This window comes from Tubulanus polymorphus, chromosome 7 (assembly GCF_964204645.1).
Source record: "Tubulanus polymorphus chromosome 7, tnTubPoly1.2, whole genome shotgun sequence".
Taxonomy (NCBI): Eukaryota; Metazoa; Nemertea; class Palaeonemertea; order Tubulaniformes; family Tubulanidae; genus Tubulanus; species Tubulanus polymorphus.
In genome coordinates this window covers 3979686-4003924 of record NC_134031.1, presented here as the reverse complement: position 1 = coordinate 4003924, position 24239 = coordinate 3979686, and the positions used below count along the sequence as shown (strand labels likewise).

Below are 24239 nucleotides of genomic sequence, written 5' to 3'. Positions count from 1 at the left end.
TCAATTTTTCATGTTGTAAATATACGATGCATCTGGACAAAGAATAAGTAACAAGAACGAGTCAGTTTTTGAGTCTTCGATAAGCTTTTGGTTGACTGATATTTCTTTGAGAGTGTTGTTCGTAATTTCTAAGTATTTGGTATACGTGTTAATGTCCATTTTGTTTTTGTCAATGAATTTGATATTTCGACCAAAACAAGAATTATATGCTCAGCTTCTCAGTACCGTGATAATCTGTATAATACTGATGAAGATTTCTGTACATTATGGAGTGGCAGGTGTGAGCCTAGACAAATTCCAAACGCACCCCGAACAGTGGACAACTATGATAACGGCCTAGCTTTCTTTGTATAGTTTTTCCTCCTTTATACTGGGCTTCTTTCGTTTGATAGGAATTCTTGCGCGGTTGTTGACGCACCAGGCATACTTGGGGTGCAAGAAGAACTGGTAGAATTTTAAAGACGAACCTGAAAAAACAAGGTACGAAAATCTGTTTGTTATGAAGATACGCCTTTTATTTTTTCATCGTCACTTTTTTTCTGTACACATTCTAACATGGATATAATTTGTAAATAAAGTTTGTATCGTGAGATTGATATAAAAACTACTCTTTCGTGACTATGATTCCAGCATTCTGTAATGGACATTTTTGAATTCCTCACACAACGACGATTAGTTAATGATAACCTGAATGAACATTTAACAAGCAAAACCTCATCTTAACATCAATTACTATCAATTACGAATCTATCAACTATAAAATATGCGATATGATTTAATTTTCGTTTATATATCTGTGGTTGTAAGGCACTCGTCAGTGGAAACGAATGCCCACACTATAGAGGAGTACCGGCGTCTCGACCACGATTAGAATACCCCATACAATCATACGATAAACTTCGACTTCTATCTTGGAAAGCCAGCCTTTTGAGAACCGTTGGGTTGTAACATTTAGGGTCTGAAACCATTTTCAGGAAGGCTTGACGTCTGAGTTTTGCCATGTTTGTTTCGCTGGTGGCTTGTAAGGCTCGTATCGGCTCCATAACAGGACTGTTCGGCTCACTGAAATCCTTACCGTTTAGATCGAAATCATCGGACAGACTGAACACGCTATCGTCTGCTTCAGTCAATGAGCCCTTTTCGAATTCCGACGAGTCTTGGTCGATAATGCTGTCGGCCTCTTCGCGAATTGTGTCCCAGGCGAATGTGATGTCGTCGTCTGTAGCTTTCTGGGCGCAGACGGCAAACCGGATGAAGTAAACATCGTTGACTTGCGCCGGAACGACGTGAATCTTTCCGGAGTCGTTTACAGACCGCAGTAAACATTGAGTGATGCTGTTTGACCCCTAGAAAACAGATGCATTCTTTATTTCAACGAACATTTATACCAGTAATCAATACAGAAATCATGGCAAAATGAACTTTCTGATAGAGCTAGAAAATTAGAATCTTTATCAAATTCCCCAACGAGAATTAACTTGTACATCAAACATGTACTCCATGGAGTCCAATGTTCTGTTTCTTACTAGAGACCATTTGCGACTGAAATTTCGCATCGTTTTGATTCCTGAATGCTTTATTTGTTTTCAGATATTCATATGTAATGGGATTTCATGCATGCCAGTTCTATTCATCGGGTCCTGTTGTACCCAAACGATCAAATATAAAGTTTTCAACAGAACATCATAATCGACCCTTTCAATCGCATTAAACTATCAAAACCTGCGTGATTATCAATTGTTTAGAGGGCATTCCTCTTTCTTTAGTGTATTAGGCTAGGACGACTTGACCATCCCACGATGCGGTAGATATCTAATCTACTACCACAGCAAGGGAGGGATCAATCGTCCTAATCGTATTCGTTTTAGTGTTGTCATTGAATGCCAGTCAACGTGCATGAAAATTTAATACTTCACTAGGGTGAAACCTACACGTCAAATATTTCTCAAACCCCATCTTTTAAGAATATTTCAAATAAGGCTGATGACAAATTATCCAAAGCGGTTGTTATGGTTGTCATATCAAAATAATAAAACAATAAATGTCTTAATATTGAAAACAGCATACCTTAATTCTGAAACACACGAGGCCCATAGTAACTTTACCGATCACTTCAAACCGTTTGTCCGTTCGCACTAAAGCTTCGAACCTTTTTGCCAATCGACAGTGCTGAAATCATTGATACCAACAATTGTCTTACAGGTGAATACTCTTTTTGTCGCTGAAAGATTACGGATATTTTCAATTACCTCGCGGATATAATTTTGAAGTCCTTCTACACCGTAGTTTCTAATGACAAACCATAGTTTCAAAGCCCTGAATCGACGACTCAAAGGGATACCCCAGTGCTTAAAGAGAAGATTTACGAATTTAGAATTTTGCATGAAGATTTCTTTCGATTGAAACCGAAGACACTGTGCTCTGGATGAGGTTAATAATGATTCACTAGTATAGTAGTAGTTTATTTGTCACCATCAGTAATATTACAGTAACATTATAATGAGGTACACATACAGATGACATGAGCCTGAGCAGAGCCATAATAGCTGTATATCCAAAGTGGGGTTCAGTCACACTGACAAAACACGATTGAAACGGCTGAATCACGTATGATAGGAAGAAAAGATAAAATCCCTACCCTGTAATCCACAGCTCTTTCTGAAGCGAATAAAATCAAATGTTATAATCGAGTTTAAGGTTCTCAGATAAAATGCATTGTGACGTATTTTACCTCCATGATGATGTTGTAGATAAAGTGGATCGACGGTTAACGCCGTGGTTAGGGCATCGCGGTCCTTTACCCTATACATAGAAAACAATAAGCTAATAATATATGATGCGTACTTTGACTTTCAGTGCTAAGTATTCCTGAAATCATCTCATTTGACAAACGTTGATTACATTATTATTCATAGTCAGGTTAACTTACCAAAAAGCTGAGCAGTCGAAGTTCGTCAAAAGCCATTTGTTGGGATTCATATTGATTGAACTAGCGTACTGGATGGAACACAAGAACACATAAATGATCAGTAAGATTATAAAGCGATTTAAAGTGATACAAATTCTCCAAATCGGTGACATAATACAGTGTCTATTAAGTTGCAGAATGAAATTGAGAACTCTCAATTGGGGATTGTCGGGAAATACTGGCCATATCTGATCTAGTTAGGCTATCCTTCAATTGTTACCTTCCATAATAACGTTTATCGTGTAACTTGGCAGATAAAACTCTGTCAATGTAATGAATAACCAGAAGTAAAAATCATACTATGCGAGAATTTAGTCTGGAATATAGAACTGAATTACGGGGATATAGATTTTCGGTTTTTGAATATATACAAAATACTGTTGCGTTCGTGTTCCTTTCCTGGTGGTGCCACACATGGCTGAAGGGTTTGAATATTCCTTGAGTGTGATACTAAAGGCGTACAGCACAGTCTTATTTTTATGCTTCCAGAAACCTCGGAGTAATCATTTGACAAATGATTACTCCGAGAAAAACCATTCCATTCCTTATTTTCTGACGCATGAGCCTTAATTACACGAACCTCAATTCCTTTCAATAGCGGTTGAAATTCTGGACAAATGAGCGCACTGCCGGCGTAGGCGCCATCAACGTGTAACCATATATTCTCCTTGATACATATCGGACCTATTTCTCCCAGATTGTCAAATGAGCAACACGCAGTTGTACCAATCGTTGAGACCACCTGAATATGAAACGTTTTATATTGAACATTTTCCCAGTAAAGTTTGGCCATTTCGGCTACTTCTTATAGTCATTAGTGTATACTTACAAAGAACGGAATTAAACCCAATTTTCTATCTTCCTAGAAAATAAATCGTCATGTCACCAATCACTTTGATATCGAAAATTTCTCTAAATTCTGAAAATAGTTGATTCGTAAGTTAGAAACACCGACCTCTATTGCTCTAACAAGTCGATGTCCTCTTAATGAATAGTTGTCATCGGTATCCAATTGTCTCATTTTCACCAGACCTATCATGCCGGCTTTCTCAACACACGAATGTGCCTGCAATAGCCAAAATACTTCTATTTCAAATACAAAAATTATTTGACGTGGTATGGGTCACGTTGGAAGGGCCGCTGATACTTTTCGAGGGTAAATGGCCAACGCCTTAGTCAGTCAAATGTGAACACGTAAATTAACCTCGCAATGAACTGACTGATGCGATAAGGGCGACTACGAAAATTGCATGCGAACTGCATCTTGAGAAATAAAACCTACTAAAACTGAACAGTATGCCACCAGTTTTGAGAGAAGTATGCCATCGTCGACGAACGGGTATTGGTTGTTTAGGTTCTTCAAAGCTGCGTGTCTAGCCGCCAGTAGAGCAAGTAAAACACAATCACTTGCAGATCCCTGAAATAGCAATAGAGATAGCTGTACAATTCCGTAGACCGTTTGGCGAATTCTAAATAAGAAAATGCGAACTTAAAAATTTCACGGACTGGTTAAAAGACGCTACCCAAAGGAAAAATCGTAATACCAACACATTAAACCCTGACATAAGTCCTAACATCTTGAAAGATAAGATGATTTGGATTGTGGGAAAGGACGACTAACTATTTGTGGAGCATTCCCAATCCGTTTTGGTTTGCATTGATATTCCTTTATGATTTCCTGCGCTAAGACTATCGACGACTCACGAACACTTTACCTGAATGACACCACCACCGACGCCGTTTTCGTGGAGGAACATCGGCGGGAGGCAAATCATCTTGCCTACAAATAGAAATTTCATTCATTAGTGAAAAAAATAAGACGGGATCTCTAAACGGGATCTAAACATAATCGTGGCATCTGATTAAGCTATCTAATCGTTTAAGTTCATATGATCTTTCGGCCAAAACCCAAAAAATGATCCTATATATATATATGGCCGCTATATATATTAAATTTTAGAGAATTTCCACAACAAGAGATGGTCTTTTATTAATCAAATTTGTACCACTTTCACCACAAACGAATCCTGATAACCCGTGGAAATTTTGTATTGTCATCATGATTTTGTACATATTTACCCAACCAGTCTAACACGAGACATTCCAGTTCCGTACATGCGGGACTTGCTGCCTGAAATTAAATCATTATAGGAAACAATTTGAACGTAGATATATATATATATATAAATATACAAACTACTGTAAATGAATGCGTGTGCCAAATAGAATAGTTAAAAGTCGTGATGACAGTATTCAAGCTTCGTCGTTCAATTTGCTCCCCAACTGATTCTTGCACGAGCTAGATTAAGAAAATTAATAAACATGTTTTACATAGGAATGTCGAGCCTTTGGTCTTCAGATAATTGCAGTTCTTCGCGGAGCTTTGTTTCACACAGACATTCCTTTCCGCGAAAGATATTAAATCTTGCTCTTCTACTCATTCTCATTTTGGGAGGAACATTCCAGACGATTATTAATGATTTAATATCAGGGGCCGTCGCCGATCTTTTTTACACAGTTTTATAACGACGCTTATAAATAACTGTAGATTTGCGCGTGGATGACGTGCATGCAATCAGATTTGCAAACGTCACTATACCAACGGGGGATATCACGACTTTTCGTATGCTATAGGGAGGCGTCGGGGCCAGGAAACCACCCACGCAAGATATCACAACACACCTGAATAAATAAATAATAAAATATTTTAAGGATTTGAAAAAAAAACTTGTACTCAAGATAATTGCGATTATATGATAACTGAATGTATCATACTTCGCATCTTCGGATTATTAGTGGATGCCAAAAATCGTTTAGGAGCTGATACCTGATTATACCTGCATTATGGTGCTAAACTGATAAACTGATTGGAATGATTTTCATTTTTTGTTACTATGGCTTATGGTTGTCCCTTGAAAAAATGTTACCCAATGATCAGTGAGTCTTATCCCATTTAGCGAATTTGCATGCTTAATGAATGATTACGTATTCATAATTGATTTTCGTTTTGAAGAGGTTATGCGTCTTAGGCTAGAAATCAGACTTTCAAAAGTGCGTCGGCTTACGCCCCGTATCAACCACGACATTATATAGCACCATATGATGTTCAAATTGATTTGCTATCTCAACCCGACCATATGCAATTAAGATAAGCCATCGTGTCTAGTAGCCTCGCTGTCACTAACACAAAACCGAGCCTTCAAAATTAATAACTTGCGCCGGTTCAAATTCGCCGACGATCGATCGGTTTTAGCCCGGAGATCAACCAATCCGTCAACCACGCACCACCTTCCCTTACACTCATTAACGCGTATGATGACGTTGTTAGGATGTAATATTCTTCTCTCAACTCCACGTGGAACTCAAAAGGTGTGAACAAAGTTATCTTAACTAATTTCCACGTCCATTTTATAGTGCTAATTCCTGGAATGGAAGTTCGTTTGGTCTGTTAGTCTTTCCCCCAAAGAGGTAACTGGAAATATCTCTTCTGTTAAGAGTATGCTATACATATATCATTACTTTTCCATCGCATTTAGTAGGTAACCGGCCAATCGATGATTGATATATCAATTATCAGTACGGGGTTAACTTTTTTAAAATGGGAATACGATAAAAGTCTATATCACTTAAGGGGAATAATTTCCACAATTGAAGTGTTTGATGATGAAAAAATGTATCGTTGACGTTGGTCCACGTGCAGACTTACCCATGAGAATCCGACGCACCCGATAGCGTCTGATAGCATATCTCCGAGCATTGACGGGTAGGCGTTACCGGCTGGGAAATAAGCGTGGAACCGTGGATGTTGCCAGTGGGTTATCTATTAGAAAAAATTCAATCCAATCAACATCCCAGGACGAACACCAAATGTTTTATACGGTCACTGTTAAAAGGTTCTTTTCGTGCTACCAAAATTAGTTGTGCTTGATAATTAAATTATTACCCCAGGCATAATGGCCCTTTCGACATCTTTCATAATTTCAGTCCAATCTTCGCCCTTTTTAGGTGCGCGTGATGGCAAAATCTGACGTAGGTAACCGGGCTGCACGTCCGGTGTAACGCGTCGCGTATGGATATTTTCCATATAGTCGCAAATGTAATCAACCATTTCTTTTCCATATTGTCTGAATTCCTCGGTGTTCATCTGACCTCGCGTAAAAAAGATATATCAGTACACAGCCACGATCACAAGGTATTTTGGCCCGGGTCAAACTTGCCCGGATTAGACCCAAGTCATATTTGACCAGTGGCTAATACGAGAGCGCGTTCACAAGCAAACCACTTACCCGGTACTAAAATACTATCAAGACTATGATGTAGAAAGCGAAGTGAGTTACTTCAAGAACCATTTAGTATTCACACGAAATGATTCGTGATGATACTCGTGCCCATATTTGGCACTGGCGTGGTTCGATGTTTTTTATCGAGCCAAATTTGACCAGTGTCAAACAGAAATTCACCCGTATTCGATAACAGTGTAAGTGATTGGCCAGGGTCTAATCTGGCAAAGGCCGAATCGAATACACACGACACGGAGAAATGCCCGGAAAAAACTAAACTAGTTTATACGTCCATAATAGTTGTACGAATCAATTCGTACACAAATACCATTGTCGTTTGATTTGTAAAATAATTAGATAGTAAAATGAGACTTGTGCATAGAAAACTAGATATCAATTATATAACATATTTTCTCGATTTGAAAATGAATGCAATTTCCCAATTTATTGATACTGCATATATCAATGTTAATAATCATAATCGAATTACACATTGGATCGAAATCGTTATTGTTTTCAGATGAAATTAATTTCTTGAGCGAATCTATGGGACGAAAAATCTTCTAATGAATCGATTGTCGAGAAATTTGCATCTAAAATATCTGGTATTTCACCACACAAAAAGCATCATCGCAGTGTAAATAAGCTTACCCCAAATGTTGCGTAGGCAGAATTATTTTCCCTGTTCGAATGTGAAAGTTCCTTTGCCGAGAATGTGGAGGGCAAGAGACAAGCGGTAGTTACCCGTGCCGTTTCTAGGGACATTAAATGGGATGGGTAATCTTCGTTATTAATATACGGGCAAATTTGATGACATATCGCGAACAAAAGCATCTTCTTGATTCGTTGGCGTTCCTCGGTTAAGTTACCGATGCATGGCAGTGACATTGAGTGCTACTCATGTGACGTCAGCACAACGATCTACCTCTCCCAGCGAGTGTTACAAGATATGCCCAACATATAGTCGCATCCCGCTGCGACGACGAAACATATTCATGACCAGGCATTGCTATGAATGAAGTCCTAAAAAACCGGAAAAAATTTAAGTTTGAAATGACAAAGTTTGTGAAAATCTGCATCACTCGTTTTTAAGTTGCAATACCGTTTATTTACCATATATTTATATGAAAGAGGCTCGTATTTGAGGTTTGGGGGTAGCGTAGATCGTCCAATATTCCAATAACTTTTCTTTCTATTTCATATCTAGTACCTGGGAGTTCTGAGCTACTATTCACCCCAAACTTAAAATACGAACCCTGTTATCTATATAAGTTTTAATTTCACAATTTTAGTTTTCAATTTTTTAATTTAAGGTTTCTTTCTCATTGAAGATCGATTAACAGAAATCACAAGTTTTCTTGCAGTTAGTTTTCATGTAATATGCCACCGTCCAATCGTTGCAGCGATTTGTCCACGCAGCGCAGTTGCTGACTCTATCGACGCAATCTGAAATGATGACAAAAAATATATAGGACAGGACCCGTCGAAGACACTTCAACGAAAGAAAAAGCCATAGGCGACAACGGTTCTCAGGCTCAGGCTCGAACTCGAACTCAAACTCGATTACCATGCGTTAGTCACCATTGCATTTTGGATATGTTGTATCTATGGCCAATAGCTGAATTTTGTCAAGACAATTTCTTAAATTTAAAGCCTGTTCCTCAGTTACGAGGTCATCTTCAAGGTCGTGTCACTGAAAACAGAGTTTTTAGTTCTGCCACTATGTGGCGCACTGCACAACTAGACCCCGTGCTAACATTGTACCCAAGTTTCATCAAGACCGACCCACTATTAACGAAGCTAAGTCGCCGAACGTCAGATACACACTGACAGTAAGGGAGGCTCTCGCGGAAGCCCGCGAACCAATAATTCAACCCTGAGAATAATTTGACTCATAGGCCTACATGAACAGTATTTCTAACTCAAGGTAAGTGTCGATATCAATGCTGGCTATATGGAAATAGATATCTGGCTGCGCGTGGAAAACAAATTCATTAAATACCGATGTTGAATGTCTTAATTTTGGCTCCACCTTAATAATCTGGATTAAACGCAATTTTACAGTTCCACTTGCAATTACGTACCAGGATTTACTATACCACCTGGACACTTATACAGAGTACGTATTCGCAGAATGTCGACTTGATGTAGCCTGCGACCTCCCAATTTCGCCCCCTGCTTTAACGGCTCCATCGTCATTCCGCCGTTCGCGCTAGAATGAACAAAATACACATTTGAATAACAACATGTTAATGCGAGAAACCTCATAAAACCTCATAAAATGAAATGAAGTCTTGAACTGTCCAAGATGTTTAGCTTCTCGAGACTACGAACCTAAATGCATATCTACCGTACTGCATGAGAGAGCCGTATGTGTAGTTAGACATGAGGTTATGGATGTTCTGTATTTGGAAACTCAGTCTTTGCGCTGAAAATAAAGTGATCCTCGATCTCATGAAATACGATAGATGTTAAAATCCTTCGTGTTGTTCATTCGCTATCATCGCTATTTTGTATCGATGTAAATTCTGATACATTGTTATATTGAGTACTAGTACGTCCAAGTATCATTTTTGTAATCGACAGAACGTAAATTACATGAGCGTGATTGATTATTTTTACTTGCATGGTTTGATGTTGTTCCAATTAATTTTGATATATTGGTCACGATCGGCGCGATTATGTTCATGAGCAAAACCGAGTACGTGAAGAAACTCGTGTTGAATCGTAGCCTCTCTAAGGCAAGTGGCCAGGTTCAATGACAACACTTGTCCACCGTAAGCACCGGTCATTCCAACATAAGAATAACAACTAAAAAGGAAAGTAACATCAGATATTTTATGTTCCAGTGCAGAATGTGCAATGTTCCTTGGTGCACTGTGCAAAAAGGATGCGTATAAGGGAAAAGCAGTACATTTTTTATGATTCTCTGGCACAAATTTCCGATTAACAAAGCTTCATACATACATTACAATTTGGGGGAAATTAGTGATCTTCAACGTGTCAGAACGCCATCAATGATCATATGAATTATGTTATTACATCATATTTGTTGGGTGGACGCGTGTATAGTCTGTGAGCAACATATGAAACATTTTATTCGGCAGAATTCCAAAACCTTGAAAATTACCCCGTTCCGCTGATAACGCGCACGTAATTTCTCTCATTACCAGTTCTCTCGACGAATCGCACGCAACCATTACCTACTTTCATCTCTAGGTTGTTCAAAACTTTACGAATTTTCTTCTGGGCCCAGGGAGCTGGAAAGGATATGACAGAACGATTCATTGATTAACGACGAGTAGGCTGTTAGCCGGACCTCTGTTATGAGTACTGGTATGAACGCTTACGCATGCGACTCGCATCATAGACGACGGTGTTGTTTGTCCATTTTCTGGCGTTGAACAGATGATTTCTAAACTGAAATTAATTTGAAGAAAAATAAAACTGAAGAAGTATTATATATGTGTGAAATAGAATTTAGAACGAAAATTATTGCATCAATAAATGCTTTTTTATAAATAGAAAACGTGAATCAAATCGCCTCTCAAAAGCCCCTCAAGTTCATACATTCATTGAAAAAGACTTTTTGAAGTGAATTTTTACTTAAAAAACCATGGACCGTTTGTTTTAGAGTCCATGCTTAAACCGGCCGGACCCAAAACTAATTTTATTAGAATCCATGACATCCAAGTGACAAAACCGACGGTTAGTCCATCTGAGGGTATCTATCCATACGTCATTGGAATATATGGATGTCTTACCGTGTTGGAATCGTCCAGAAGGATGTCACCTTCGAATTTTCCTGAAAACTCCTCCGGCCATTCATCTAAACGAAAAATTAAAAACATTCGCAGGAGCATTCTCGTATGATCAGTGTAAAGAGATAAACGGTACAATATATCGACAAACAGTTCTAGTTCAAGTTCAAATTTATTTCACGGAAAGCATATGACAGGCTCTATACAGAGATTGAGAGAAAAAGACAAACAAACAATAAATTCTACAATTTTTCAACAAGCACAACTATTAAAAAAAGAAAGAATAAAAGAAAAGCAGCTTTTGTGTGGGTCAAGCAAAGCCTAAATGCCGTTGTTGCGAGCACCCAAGATGAATAGGAACAAAGGGAAAGGAATGAGAATTGATGAATTTCGTAGATTTAAGGAAAGTTAATGAGTAAGCTAGAAATTGAAAAGAAAATGAGCATTTATAACAAATAAGGTTATTACAGCTCAAATATTTACACACCTTTGTACCGTTCCATTTCCTCACTGCTAACTTGCTGATGAAATGTAACGAAAAAAACGGGAAATTTGAAACTGAGAACGTATTTCGGTGTATACCATTCATAGGCCTGAAATTTGAATGGTCCTTATTCGGCCGCAAGTGCTAACATTGTATACAAACCTGAGACGAGACTGCAAGTGTCGGAAAGCACAAGAAAGAAAATAAAACGCTGTAAACCCACATGTCGAAACACAAAACCAGAACTACTACGCTATCGATGTTTATTTGTTGGTATTTATACTGAATTCCTTATCATCTTTGTTGGATTATGGAGCATTATTCGATGGGATTATACGATTAAATGCCATGAGATGTCACGTGTTGATGCACAGATAATACATTCACGTCCTATTTTGTTAAATCTGTTTACGTGTGCGTGAGATATAACTCATTGCGTATTGATAAACGTGGTTCAATTAGTATTGAATGCTAATAAACGTTTTGTGGAGCTAAAATTCCAATTATGTACTTAATAAAACTCAGTATTTTCGACCGCCAATCACACAGCTATAAAATGTACTTCGATGTCCGATTTCGGAATCAAACCCCCCTGCTAAGTTCCCGGCGGGGGTGATGGGTTTGTAAGGGACACTAATCAAAACAAATCAAACGCAATCCCCCAATCAAATAAATAACACAGTCAATTTCAAGATCAGAAAATATGCGTCCTGTGTAACGTCGACTTCGTGACGTCATGGTGAATACCCGCAGGGGTTGTTCCGGGTGCTCAGAATGATCCATATACAAATGAGTTCGTTTCATAAACGGGCCCTTCGGCCTTTCATCTTGTCTTTGCAATGTTCTCTTGTTGTAGTCTCGTTTTTATAATACAAACGTGTATAAATATATACTTATTATACAACCTTATCAAGATTTATCAATTCTACTACGTCAGCTATGGAAAATAGGGCATTATTCACCCATGGATGAGCGCGGAATTTGTTGAACGGTTACTCCTGGATCGAAATTCCAATCGGCACAAGAATTTGCCGCAATCGAATTAAAGTTGCGAAGTAATGCGACTATAGGGCATACACAAGATGACTTTGACAATGTGACACGATTAACACGGGCCCCCGAGGCTTAACAGATCAACAAAGCTCTCTTAATCCAAGCACTATTGGTTAACCAAACAATAACTTAATCACTTCGGTGTTGGTATGATTGGATTCGGTTAATACCTAATAACTCAGACGGTCTAAGTGCCTCCGTTCAGCGCGGTAATTTAACTGTCTGGGCCAACAACTTCACAACACAACACATTCTGTCAAATCTCCAAAAGAGCTTCATTTCAACTCTGACATTGAACAGAAAGGAGCCCCTTAAAGCGAGAGTCGAATATCTCTACATTACAGCTTCTTTCCGATCATAAATTTGAAGAAGTGGATTTAACGCGAAGGATAAAATTAAGTGATTTAAAAAGTGATTTAGAAAGTTGATTCGGTATCTGAATCTATTTCATACGATAAACAGATGGGACCAAGTGCGCTAAAGAAGGAGGGAAATGAGCGAAAAATACCCCGATTATCAACGATGGTTTCGTTGGGTGAATCTGGTTCTTTACCGCCGTCACAATTAAACGAACAAGAACTAAAAGCAGGTAGGAAAAATGAATAAAAAAGCTTTCTTTCAGTTCGTCAAAATTTTGCTCGTAAGTGCTAAGATCTCAAAGAGGGAGATTATGAAAGAACTATCAAATAGAATTATAGGTTGTATCGCGAATATGGAGATAATAATTTTTGGAATATTTGGACTTTGGAAAGGTATCTAAAATCAAGCAATCTCCGTACGCCACTTAAAAAATCATGAAAGAACTATCAAAGAGAATTATAGGTTGTATCGCGAATATGAAGATAATCGTTTCTGGAATATTTAGACTTTAGAGAGGTATCCGAAATGAAGCAATATCGTACACCAAGTAAAATCATGATGCATGTATATGATGTAATTTGTTAATGGGGTGTTTTAGGGCAGTATGAGTATTTGCCTTTTCAATTTTTCAATCTCATTTTTCGTAGTAGAATTGATAAAAATTATATCGTATTACCGTTCTCCTTTAGGTATAATTATATGTACCGGTTGTCAACGGGCCATAACTGATAAGTTTATTCTGAGGGTTGCCGATAAACCATGGCACGCGACCTGTCTTCGCTGCGACGTTTGTTCTATCCCGCTAAACGAGAAATGTTACACCAAAGAAAACAAAGTTTATTGTCCGATGGACTTTTTCGAGTAAGTCATTTAAGTATTATATATACCGCAAATGAATAATCGACTTTATTTTACACATGCTGGCATTTCATTGTCTTTGCGATGTTATATTTATGACATTTTGTATATATTAGTTTATAATGTATTCTACTTCTACTACATTTTATCTAAGCATATATATTGAAAAAATTCTTATTTTCAGTGTATTGAAATTTGATAGCGCAATAGACCTAGAATTTCTAAAAATTCACAAAAGGAACTAAAATCGACATTTAAAAACATAATAAAAAGCAAGGAGACTCTTATGGCTATCGTTCTTTCTAATGTATATAAAGTTTATTCTGCTGTAAATCCAAATTGATATGTTTATGGTTCTATTATTGGTCTCGGAAACAACCAATTATATCATAATCTTATAGTATACAAGCTCATTACTTTAAAGTAAGGTAATATAACGCACATAGTATTTTCCTATGTTGTATGAATATGATATTAACAAATATGATGTTTATAATGATTTCCAGCGTTTATGGTACAAAATGTCCGTGTTGTGAGAAAGGTATCGCCCCGACGGAAGTTGTGCGCCGTGTTCAGGATCTAGTGTTTCATCTTAACTGTTTTTCGTGTCAATTGTGCCAAAGACAATTACAAACGGGTGATGAATTTTACCTAACAGATAATCAACAGCTGTGGTGTAAGTTTGATTACGAGGAGGCCAAAGATAAAGGTAATTTTCCATGACATAGTGGATACATTGGATAGCAATTTCATTCACGAAACTTAGTTTCACACGAATGGAACTTCTCTTGAATACTAGAAAACCTGATTTTCACGAACGGTTTTCGGCCAGCCGTTTATCGCAAGAGCGTGGTACGCGTTGTCGTGAGAAACTGTGTTTAGTATGAACATGAAAATTCAGCAGCTACACGGCCTCATACATGATTATTCACTGATTTAATGGCCTGGTATTAGAAAATTTATGACATTTAAAAATTTCATCTAGTCCTATAAGTTCCGAAGAAATTAAATCACGTAGCAGCATATTTCAAAAATTTCATTGTAGATTACATTTTCATGCGCTTCTATAAAGCGGGTTCCACAAAGAGTGAAAATAGCCCTTATGCTCGACTTATTTGCGGTCGAATAAACCCGAACTATTTGGCTTTCGGACGGGAGGTTTAACTGAGTAATGAGGTCAGCGTGATCCACATCAATCGAGTTGTCTCCAGTGCGGGATTGTAATTTCCGATCCTCGGAGGCAATCTTTAAGTAATTTAAGTGTTCATGTATGGAATTCTCGTGTCACACGTGCATGGCTTTCACGTGGGATGTTTTCTTCAACCTCCCCGATGACGCCCGGACATGCCAGTTCGTTCCTCCATGGTAACACTGACGCAACATCTTGGACTGTTAATTAACACATCAGAGACTAAACCATCCGCAGAAAAATAAATAAGTTAATCTTCTTAGGATGATGTGAAGAGTCACTGAGTGCTACGACAAGTTGTACAAAAATATGAGTTTAGTGCCATCAAGCATTATGTTTTGCGAGGCGGTCATTTCAATGAAGGGCCCGCAGAGCCATTCATTGTTACCAAAAACCAGAAAACTGCGTAATGAGTTATCATTTCAATGATTGAGCGCCGGATATTTTTGTCAACAATAATTTGTGCCAATAAATTAAAATCATCGTCTTTTAAACTTTCCGAATATAGCCTCGTCTTCCGATAGCGAATCGTCCAATAAACGCCCGAGGACGACTATCACGGCAAAACAGTTGGACATGTTAAAAGCAGCATACACATCTACTCCAAAACCGGCGCGTCACGTTCGAGAACAACTCAGTTCGGAAACCGGGCTCGATATGAGGGTCGTTCAAGTACGGCATGCAGATATGTTGTTGTACCGACGTAATAGATTAGAGAGGGGTGGAGGTTTATCCATCCAGTAACTATGTGGAACTGGAATAATCCATCCAGGTTTTGTCCTAACCCATCCCTCACGTTTTTCAGTTCTCAGTTTTGCTTTGTCGTTTTTTTTTTTCATTTTTGATGTTACACCTATTTTTAGAGTGAAGGTAGATCAAGGCGTTTTTAGTTCACACTCGGTGACATTCTCAAAACAATTGACACGTTGAAACTATGTTCATCAGCTTGATGACCAATTTATTCAGAATTGGGTCTTACATTTTACCTCTAAATAGCTTATCAAACCTTCCTCTATCAAGAACCGATAGATTCTGCCACGCATGCAACGTTTTAGGAGATGAACTACATTACATATTTGATTATAGCTTACTTACCGAATTCTATGAACACTACCTTTCGGAACGTTGTTGTATTAAAGAATCCAATTTCAAAACTAGCTAAATTCATCAAAAGAGGTCTAGATGTACATAGATCCCTCCAGTAGTGTATTGTATACGGTACATTACATACTTAGAGTAATCAAACTGATCAGTTTGTAAGATATATATAAGTGTGTGGTCCGTCTGTTTAGTTTTGAAATGCTTTTATTTCCATTCTTGTGATTGATTTTAAATACTGTTTTTTCCTCCGTATACCATGGAGTTATCGTATCCATATTCGTATTCGTATTCGTGTTGTCGTTGTCGTTGTCCGATTTGGGCATTCATCGCGAACACAGAGAATCGTTCTTAGTCAATCAGGGAATGAAGAATCATAGATATTGAAATGATTAATGAACCACATCTCATTGAAAATTGATTATGTTATGTTATGTTTGATAGGTTTGGTTTCAAAATCGACGTGCGAAAGAAAAACGCCTGAAACGGGACGCCAGCCGTCGTTGGACCTCTTACAGCTTCGCCACTCACACCGGCAAACATGCAAATGATGTAATGGTCGTCAACGAAGCCATATTTCAAAAGCATGACGGTGCGTAGTTTCTATTCGTGGTTTTGTTGTAGGCTAATTAGGCACGGAATCTGGGATTTAACCTAGCGGATTACCGATTTGTGTAATTAACTCTTGTCAAATGCAGCCATTGGTGACGGAAAACCATTCCGAAGGCACTGAAGCGTTAATCATAACACTCCCGGAGCATTCCTTAGCCAGTCGATCATGTTTTCTTCGTAACATATTTACTGAATGGTGCTTCGTTCCATTTAGATCGGAGTTCCTTTATTTCACAGTCGTTGTATCTACGAAAATATTGTTTTTAATCTAATCTACCAGTATATCATAATTTTCGATTTCTATCTGTCTTTCAGATACAATGGCGCATGGATTAGGGCATTGGTTTCCGGGTGATGGACCGACAAGCATATGTGAATCAGAAACCGGATGGTCGCCTGCTGCCGTTCTCGATCACGGTCAACTTATGGGTGAAATAAGTCGCAACGGGTTAATGCTACACCGAGAAGAATATCCTGGCTTCGTTCAGCGTTACCCGTACGACCTTTCAATAAACGAAACCTCCTAACAGGAATCCTCCGGATAACTCGGTGCGTTTGACAATGGCACACTGAATCCAAGTTAAAGATACATCAATCGGGTGGTCTTGAGGTGAAGGTTATTCAATCTGCTGTTTTATGAACGTTTTGTCCGAAGAGCGTTAGTTATTAGTTTGTGAATCGTATAGGGATTAGAGTGAAACAAATACTTTGATATGCTTACGTATATACATAAATATATTGATGCCGTAGTAGTTCTTCGAAAAGGGGAATAAAAGCGTCTACCAATAACGTACGAATAACGAAGACAAGCTGTGATTGGCTCTACGTATTTCGCGACTACTTAGCTTTCATTTGCGGCGCTTATTTAAACCGAAGTGAAGGGAAGTATCGGCGCATAAAGCTGTGCTGCAACTCATCTCCAGCGCGATCCGAGAAATATCTCAACAGTAAACGATGTCGAACCGTGGAAAACCGTTGCAAGTTGCGTTCTTAGGTGCGGCAGGCGTCGGAAAAAGCAGCCTTATTTGCCGCTTTATGCGTGATGAGTTTTCTGATTCGTACCGTCCAACAATTGGTAGAAGCAGTCATGCGTGCGAGGTAGGTCATCATTCGCGTTTTACAATCAATATCGTCGAAATCAGCGCCGAACATCTTGATGAAACCCATCTCGAAGCCATTGACGTTTTCATACTAGTGTGTGTCATCGGCGATCAGTTGTCGTTGGACAAAGTTCAAACTATTAAAGACAGAATTCTGAGCGTGAGGGAAATGCCGAAAATATACGTGGTGGCGAATAAGATCGACCTGTACTTGACGTGGGATGCCTTCAGCAATATGCGCAGGACAGTTTACGGATGGGGGTTTGAGTCCACGGCCTCGTCAGCCAAGTTAGGTATCACTGTCTGCGACATCTTCGTGAAATTCATCCCGCAAACGGCGCTAGAAGAACTCGATGGATGTTACCAATTTTATCGCAAAGTAAAATGCTTAGGCTTGGCCCTAAATAAACGCCGTCCGTTGGGACTTATGAAATATCGATCATTGTATCTGGACGACGACACGGACAAAAAGACAAATATGTGTACGATCCTGTAAGGAAGGCCAAACTCTGGCGGCTACGAAGTGCAAAGACCTCTGTTTCAAGAATCGTATACAATGGCTATGTTAATATCTCTCATGACGAGCCAGTTCAGTCACAAATCTACTTGAATTGTTGTATGGGGCCTAAAATATATTGTAGTTGTTAGAATCTGGAGAATCCATTGAAATAATTGGCTCTGTATTTAGTGTATTTCGTATTCGATGTTCTATATTCACGAAATTAAGAGATTATAATAAATGTTTTTAGATAAAGAATATTTCATGAAATATAACGTTAGTTTATTCGATGGAACAAAATGATGTGCTAAAAGGATTTTAAGACCAATTCAATTCCGCCAACTCGTTTATACTGTAAAATATTCTGACCGAATTCTTAATACTTTCCTATGTCGATCACAGTTCGAATGCTATAAGAAATAAAATCCATCGTTCATATACAGATACTCTTTGTGACTCTCTATAGAAATCTTCACCGTGTTCTACTACTTCCTTCATGGAATTAGTTAAAAGCTTGGTTGATCTTTGAAGTGTTATTTGTCAAATTATAACTCCAAGGTACGCAGATCTTTTCTAGTGGCCCGCTATATATAATTGGATCAACTGAGCAACAGGATTGAGGGAGAGAGAACGCTTAATAATCTAATAACCTAAGGGTTTAATCTTTTTCTTTCCTATAAATCTAATCCGCGATTACACGGGAACGATTTGGGCCGGGGCAAATTGGCCGCGATCAGGCATCGTTATTTACTGTCCGACATCTCATCACCGCAGCCATCAGAGGCCAAATATCTCGCACATTGAACCTGACGTTACAGCTGCTTTGTTGACAAAAGAAAAGTTACCTGCCATTGTATAAAGTAACCTCAAATGCTAACCTTCTCGAGGGGTTACTCATCTGGTACCTGTATTAATGGGGAGTCGGCGTACTATTCCGCACCGCGGCGCTGCTACGCAACTCGGTTCTGCCATAAATACTAATCCGATATACACTAACTTTAGGCAATATAAAAATGATATAAGGTTAGAGAAGTATATAATAGAACTTGGTGATGACTAAGGAACTAGTTTATTTGAATTTAGGGTCGGGTCCTGTATTTTACCTGTGAACAAATTTTCAAACCTTCATTTAGACAGAGCCGATAGAATATGCCCCACTTGTAATACTTTAGGTGACGAATCCCATTTTCTGTTTGACTGTACCTTACTTAACGAACAACGCAAAAACTTTTTGAATTTGAATACCTTTAATACCCTTGATATTCTGAAAAACCCAACGGTCAACTTAGCTAAATTCATTAAGACCGGCTTAGATGTATATAGATCCCTCCAATAGTATATATAGTATTGTAAATAGTTGATGTATATATATTTCGTTACGTTTTCATTCTCTAAATTTTAACCACTTCAATGTTGTTTTGTAAATATTTGTATATAAATGTGTAATAGTTTTCCTCCATATACCATGGAAATGGTTGGAGTGTAAATAAAATCGTAATCGTAATCGTAATTGTAATCGTTATTCACCGACCGTTACGTTTTCGGCATCGCTGCGTCGAATGTTTGAATTTATTTTGCGTTAAATCATGGATTTAACCATCGAAAAACTGATAAATAAAAACGTTTTGAATCGAAAGTATTTAGTTCAATATGGAAATTTCAATTAGTTACCTTAGTAACCACAAATTCTGGTGACACAACGCCTTCCATCAAAATCCATATACTCCACATTATCTAGCAGATATTTGTACTATGATGACTGCCGAATCGGTTTGTACCATCGGTCGACATATCTTCCAAATTTTCAGACTATTGATGAAATGGGGTAAGGTCGCAATGGGATCCAGCATTTAGAAATTTGTGAATTAGTCTCGGGCTCTTCGTCGTCATTGACTTACAAAGCACACCCTATAAACATAGTAGTGCATGTACATGAAAAAAATACTAAATTGTTTTCGCGAAGATATCGTATTCAAGGTAACTAATATGTTGCGGTACATGTAGCATCATGCCACTAAAATTGAGAAGAATAACAGTATTTGTTTACACAACTTTTTAAAAATGTTTTTGCATAGATAAGCAAAAAATAAATGCTTTTGTTAGCCTAATAAATAATTTTTGCCTCAAACCCGAGGTCGCGATGCACCGACGTGAATTTGTATGCATGGCGAAATAAATACTGATATGATTATTATAGCATTTATAGAGCAGCATAAAACACTGTACACACAGCCATTAATTCCCATCCTTTGACATGTGAACCAAAAATACCTCGTACTCGGTATTTGTCATGACATGAATTACGTTCTTTTTCGACGAGATTCTCATTGTGCGGAACCAGTATTTCACTGGGGCGTTTTATTCGGCGAGGTCGCAGAAGTATTCGACAAAATGTCGACCGTTGGAAAGGTTTGTATTTTCAAACGAATATTTTGAATCGATTGATCAAAGTATAGGATATTCAATTTTACTTTTGAAACGAATGTGCTAGTTGGTTCATCTTTTTATTTTACTTAATAAGAAGTGTACGGGACTCTTGTGCGAAGTATGTACATTTAGAACTAAAAAGTCATATCTTCCCTGGATCTTTTGGAAGTTTGATTCGACGCAAATGGGCTGTATCGCAAAAAACAATCCGTTTCTTTTGAGATTGATAGTTTTGATCGATGATCTTTTAATATGAATATGACTGGAATGATAACGCCTTGTTCATATTTTGAATTTATGCTATATAAGTCCATCGACAAGTGGAAAATGCTTGATTTCTATGACAATACTTCCTTCAATGTGCAAATACCGAATACATTGTAGATAATAACTTGCAAGGCGGCAGTTTGTCAGAAATATGGTGAACCACTGGTTATTGAAGAGATCCAGGTCGCCCCACCGAAATCTGGGGAGGTGCGAATCAAGGTAAAGTTTACAGGAATCCACTTCTACGCACACCATCACAGAAAAATGGCGTATCATTATCATTATCATCATCATTATCATCATCATTATCATTATCATTGTCCTTATCATTATCATTATCATTATTATCATTATTGTTATTAGTAGTAGTAGTAGCCTTAGTTTTAGTTATTCTTATTATCAAAGGTGATATCGTGTGGAGTGTGTCACAGTGACTGTAATTATGCATCTGGATCGCTCGGAGATATTAGCGGACAACTGCCGATAATACTTGGCCACGAAGTATCTGGTGTGGTAGAAAGTTGCGGAGAAGGAGTAACCGAGGTTCAGGAAGGTACGTATACGTCTCGGTTATCCGCATTACGTGGAATGAACTGAATACAGTCCTCGGTCCGGTTCCAAAAACAAAACAGGGCAGCAAGAAATGAAAAGTGTAAATCGATATGTATTTCAAAACATTTCAGGCGATCATGTTATCTTAACTGCGATCGCACAGTGCCGAAATTGTAAAGTCTGTAATGGAACTGGGAATTTCAACTGCAGGAATGCGTAAGAAATAACTGTGATGAATCCTTTAAACAAATGCAAACCAAATCAAACCTAGTCATTGATAAAACCAGTTTGACCCTTTTATGGCAAGGTCGTCTATTTTTAAGTCGCAGGATAACATTTTCATTTTCGTAGGAAGGAGGTCAATGTGCCCTCGAAAGGAAATCTCCTAGATGGCTCAACACGATTTAGTAGTGGCGGCACTGATTTACACCATTTCATGGGAGTATCCGGGTATACGGAATACACCGTATCTCCGAAATTTATGGTTACTAAGGTAGTTCGGTCGACATCCAAATTCGTACCTTGACGAAAAGCGTAAAACGCCGATTGCTTACTGGCGTATTTTTTCAGGTTCCACATGAGTTACCTCTCGAAAAGGTTTGTATTTTTGGTTGCTGTATAATGACCGGCTATTTTTCGGCTGTCCACAAAGCAGCTGTGACGTCAGGTTCAACGTGCGCGGTGTTTGGCTTAGGGGGCATCGGCTTGGCCGCGGTGATGGGATGTCGGAATAACGGAGCCAATCGAATTATAGCAGTTGACACCAATCCTGATAAATTCCCAATAGGTAACCATAGAATAATGATACTTGTGTGAGCAAAGGACGTATAGTAATCCTATTCATGGTCGATACGTATGTCGATTATTTTTACGTACAGCTAAATCGTTGGGAGCCACTGATTATTTGAATCCGAATGAGTACGACAGGCCAATCGAAGACGTCATAGTAGAAATGACGGATGGTGGATGTGAATTCACATTTGAATGTGTCGGTTCAAGGAAAGTTATCGTAAGTCCCCACCGCGACCATTTTTTATATTTTAATTATTAAGTGTTTTAACTTCGTTATATTGTATGCACTTATTTGCACACATATTTCTATAGGAGTCAGCTTTCCGCTCGTCGGATCCTAGCGTAGGTGTAACAATGATAGTTGGAGTTCCACCGCAAGATGATAACAAAATAGAAATCTGTACTATGGATATGCTCGGAGGACGAGTTCTGATGTCCGCTATTCTGGGAGGTACGCATTTATCCCTTTTCCTGTGAATGCTTATTAGATTTATGTATAAAACCACAAACAAATAGAGAGGGTATAATAAGCACTCTTCATTTCTAGGATACAAGGTTCACGATGGAATAAAACGATTAAGCCAGGAGTACGTTGCCGGAATCATTGACATAGATCCGTTCATAACTGGTCATATGCCACTGGAAAAGATCAACGACGCTTTTAAACGACTGGTAGAAGGAAAATGGTATAGACATATTAACCAAAAGATGTGAAATGCCAAATTATTCTTTATCGCTTTTAATTATTTTGGTCTCTTGTAGCATTCGAACAGTTATTGACATCGGAAGATATTGAGATAATTCTACGGAAAGCAGCGGTAGAATTTGGTGGAACATGTTTTTTTGCCAAGTTTGTGACATTCTATTTGAGTGAAGACTATCCACAACACCAGATCCCAGTTCCACAGTTGTTAGTTAGAGTTAACTGTGAGTTGAGTTAGTTAATGAGTTAACTCAGAGTCATATCTTAACTCAGAACTGTGGCACTGCACCCAGGAATCTGAATACCGGCTAATCATATAAGCTACCCAAGAACCGTGAATTACACCTACTTACTAAACTATGACATCAGCAAATGTATACGTAGAGATTAACTTCACCATTGCCACTAAAAACTGGCCACTGGCAATTTCTTCTGCAATTTCTGGAAGTAATCATATCTGTCGATGGTATAAAATTCCAGTATCAAATACACGTACCGGTAGTAAAAATCTGCCGTTACATAAGACTAATCTCCTCTTTTTGTCTATTTTCAAACACGCTTGAGAAAGTAACTTATTTGCTCAAGCGAAAAAGGCTGAAAGGTTGAAATAGATTTATTTCTTTACACTGCGGAAGTGCCCAGTGAGTCGTATAGAGTGCCAATGCTGTATCACAGTTTGATAGACAACCACTTGCGAGATTTTACTCTTGTCGGCTGGAGTATGGCAGGAGGATTTACATTTTCAGACTTTGGCCGAAGCACAAGGCAGTGAAAAGGGCTGCTAATAAAAAGGGGCAAGTGCCTGTGTCCTCGTAAAGCCGCCAAAACAGGGGTCCCGATTGTGAAGTTTCAGTGCGTTTTAATGCCATTTCCGTGATTAGATATAAAGCCAAGTGATGTGTATAGCGCTACGTCTTGGGCGGTGGACTGCTGCTTTCTCTGGAAAAACTCAGCCTGAAAGAATTGCCGTTGGAAAATGGCGCACGTGCCCCTGTGCCCCCATCTGGATCCGCCCCTGGCCCTGCTTGGCGCCAACATATCCGCGCCGCTCTATTTGTTGTAAGCCCCGGCCCATCAGTCAATCCGATCAATCCGATCCAAACTACACCAAGTTTTTGTGCAAGCAGAAGATTAAAACAAATACATGTACAAAACAGGAACACGGGGAGACTCGATGGTCCACTAGCTCAGTCGACTTAACCCGATCATGTCGGATCGTCAGGAACCGGGACGAAT

At 38.5% G+C, this 24239-nt stretch overlaps 4 protein-coding genes across 4 annotated transcripts; 2 read left to right on the top strand and 2 right to left on the bottom strand.

Moving 5' to 3' along the window:
* Nucleotides 1-663: 663 nt before the first annotated feature.
* Nucleotides 664-7112, bottom strand: LOC141908205 (aromatic-L-amino-acid decarboxylase-like). Its single transcript, XM_074798118.1, has 14 exons — nt 6912-7112; nt 6675-6788; nt 5048-5099; nt 4684-4748; nt 4251-4385; nt 3924-4034; nt 3798-3830; nt 3549-3710; nt 2930-2997; nt 2732-2802; nt 2639-2658; nt 2250-2348; nt 2068-2169; nt 664-1346 (listed from the first exon to the last, which is right to left on the bottom strand). Exons 1-14 carry the CDS (start codon nt 7110-7112, stop codon nt 837-839), a joined length of 1743 nt encoding a protein of 580 aa, XP_074654219.1. The 3' UTR covers nt 664-836.
* Nucleotides 7113-8327: 1215 nt separating this feature from the next.
* LOC141908517 (hatching enzyme 1.2-like) lies at nt 8328-11512 on the bottom strand. Its single transcript, XM_074798611.1, has 8 exons — nt 11497-11512; nt 11013-11077; nt 10599-10668; nt 10379-10508; nt 9875-10059; nt 9583-9676; nt 9333-9460; nt 8328-8694 (listed from the first exon to the last, which is right to left on the bottom strand). Exons 1-8 carry the CDS (start codon nt 11510-11512, stop codon nt 8585-8587), a joined length of 798 nt encoding a protein of 265 aa, XP_074654712.1. The 3' UTR covers nt 8328-8584.
* On the top strand, nt 9061-18259 carry LOC141908515 (LIM/homeobox protein Lhx3-like). Its single transcript, XM_074798609.1, has 8 exons — nt 9061-9175; nt 13009-13135; nt 13596-13767; nt 14271-14473; nt 15462-15625; nt 16496-16643; nt 16979-17111; nt 17743-18259. The coding sequence occupies exons 2-8, from the start codon at nt 13009-13011 to the stop codon at nt 18257-18259; spliced, it is 1464 nt and encodes a 487-aa protein (XP_074654710.1). The 5' UTR covers nt 9061-9175.
* A 2274-nt stretch (nt 18260-20533) lies between these two features.
* On the top strand, nt 20534-23526 carry LOC141908334 (alcohol dehydrogenase 1-like). Its single transcript, XM_074798342.1, has 10 exons — nt 20534-20671; nt 21074-21175; nt 21362-21509; nt 21640-21724; nt 21860-22001; nt 22079-22295; nt 22387-22517; nt 22613-22751; nt 22848-22986; nt 23063-23526. Exons 1-10 carry the CDS (start codon nt 20558-20560, stop codon nt 23094-23096), a joined length of 1251 nt encoding a protein of 416 aa, XP_074654443.1. The 5' UTR covers nt 20534-20557; the 3' UTR covers nt 23097-23526.
* Nucleotides 23527-24239: the final 713 nt, after the last annotated feature.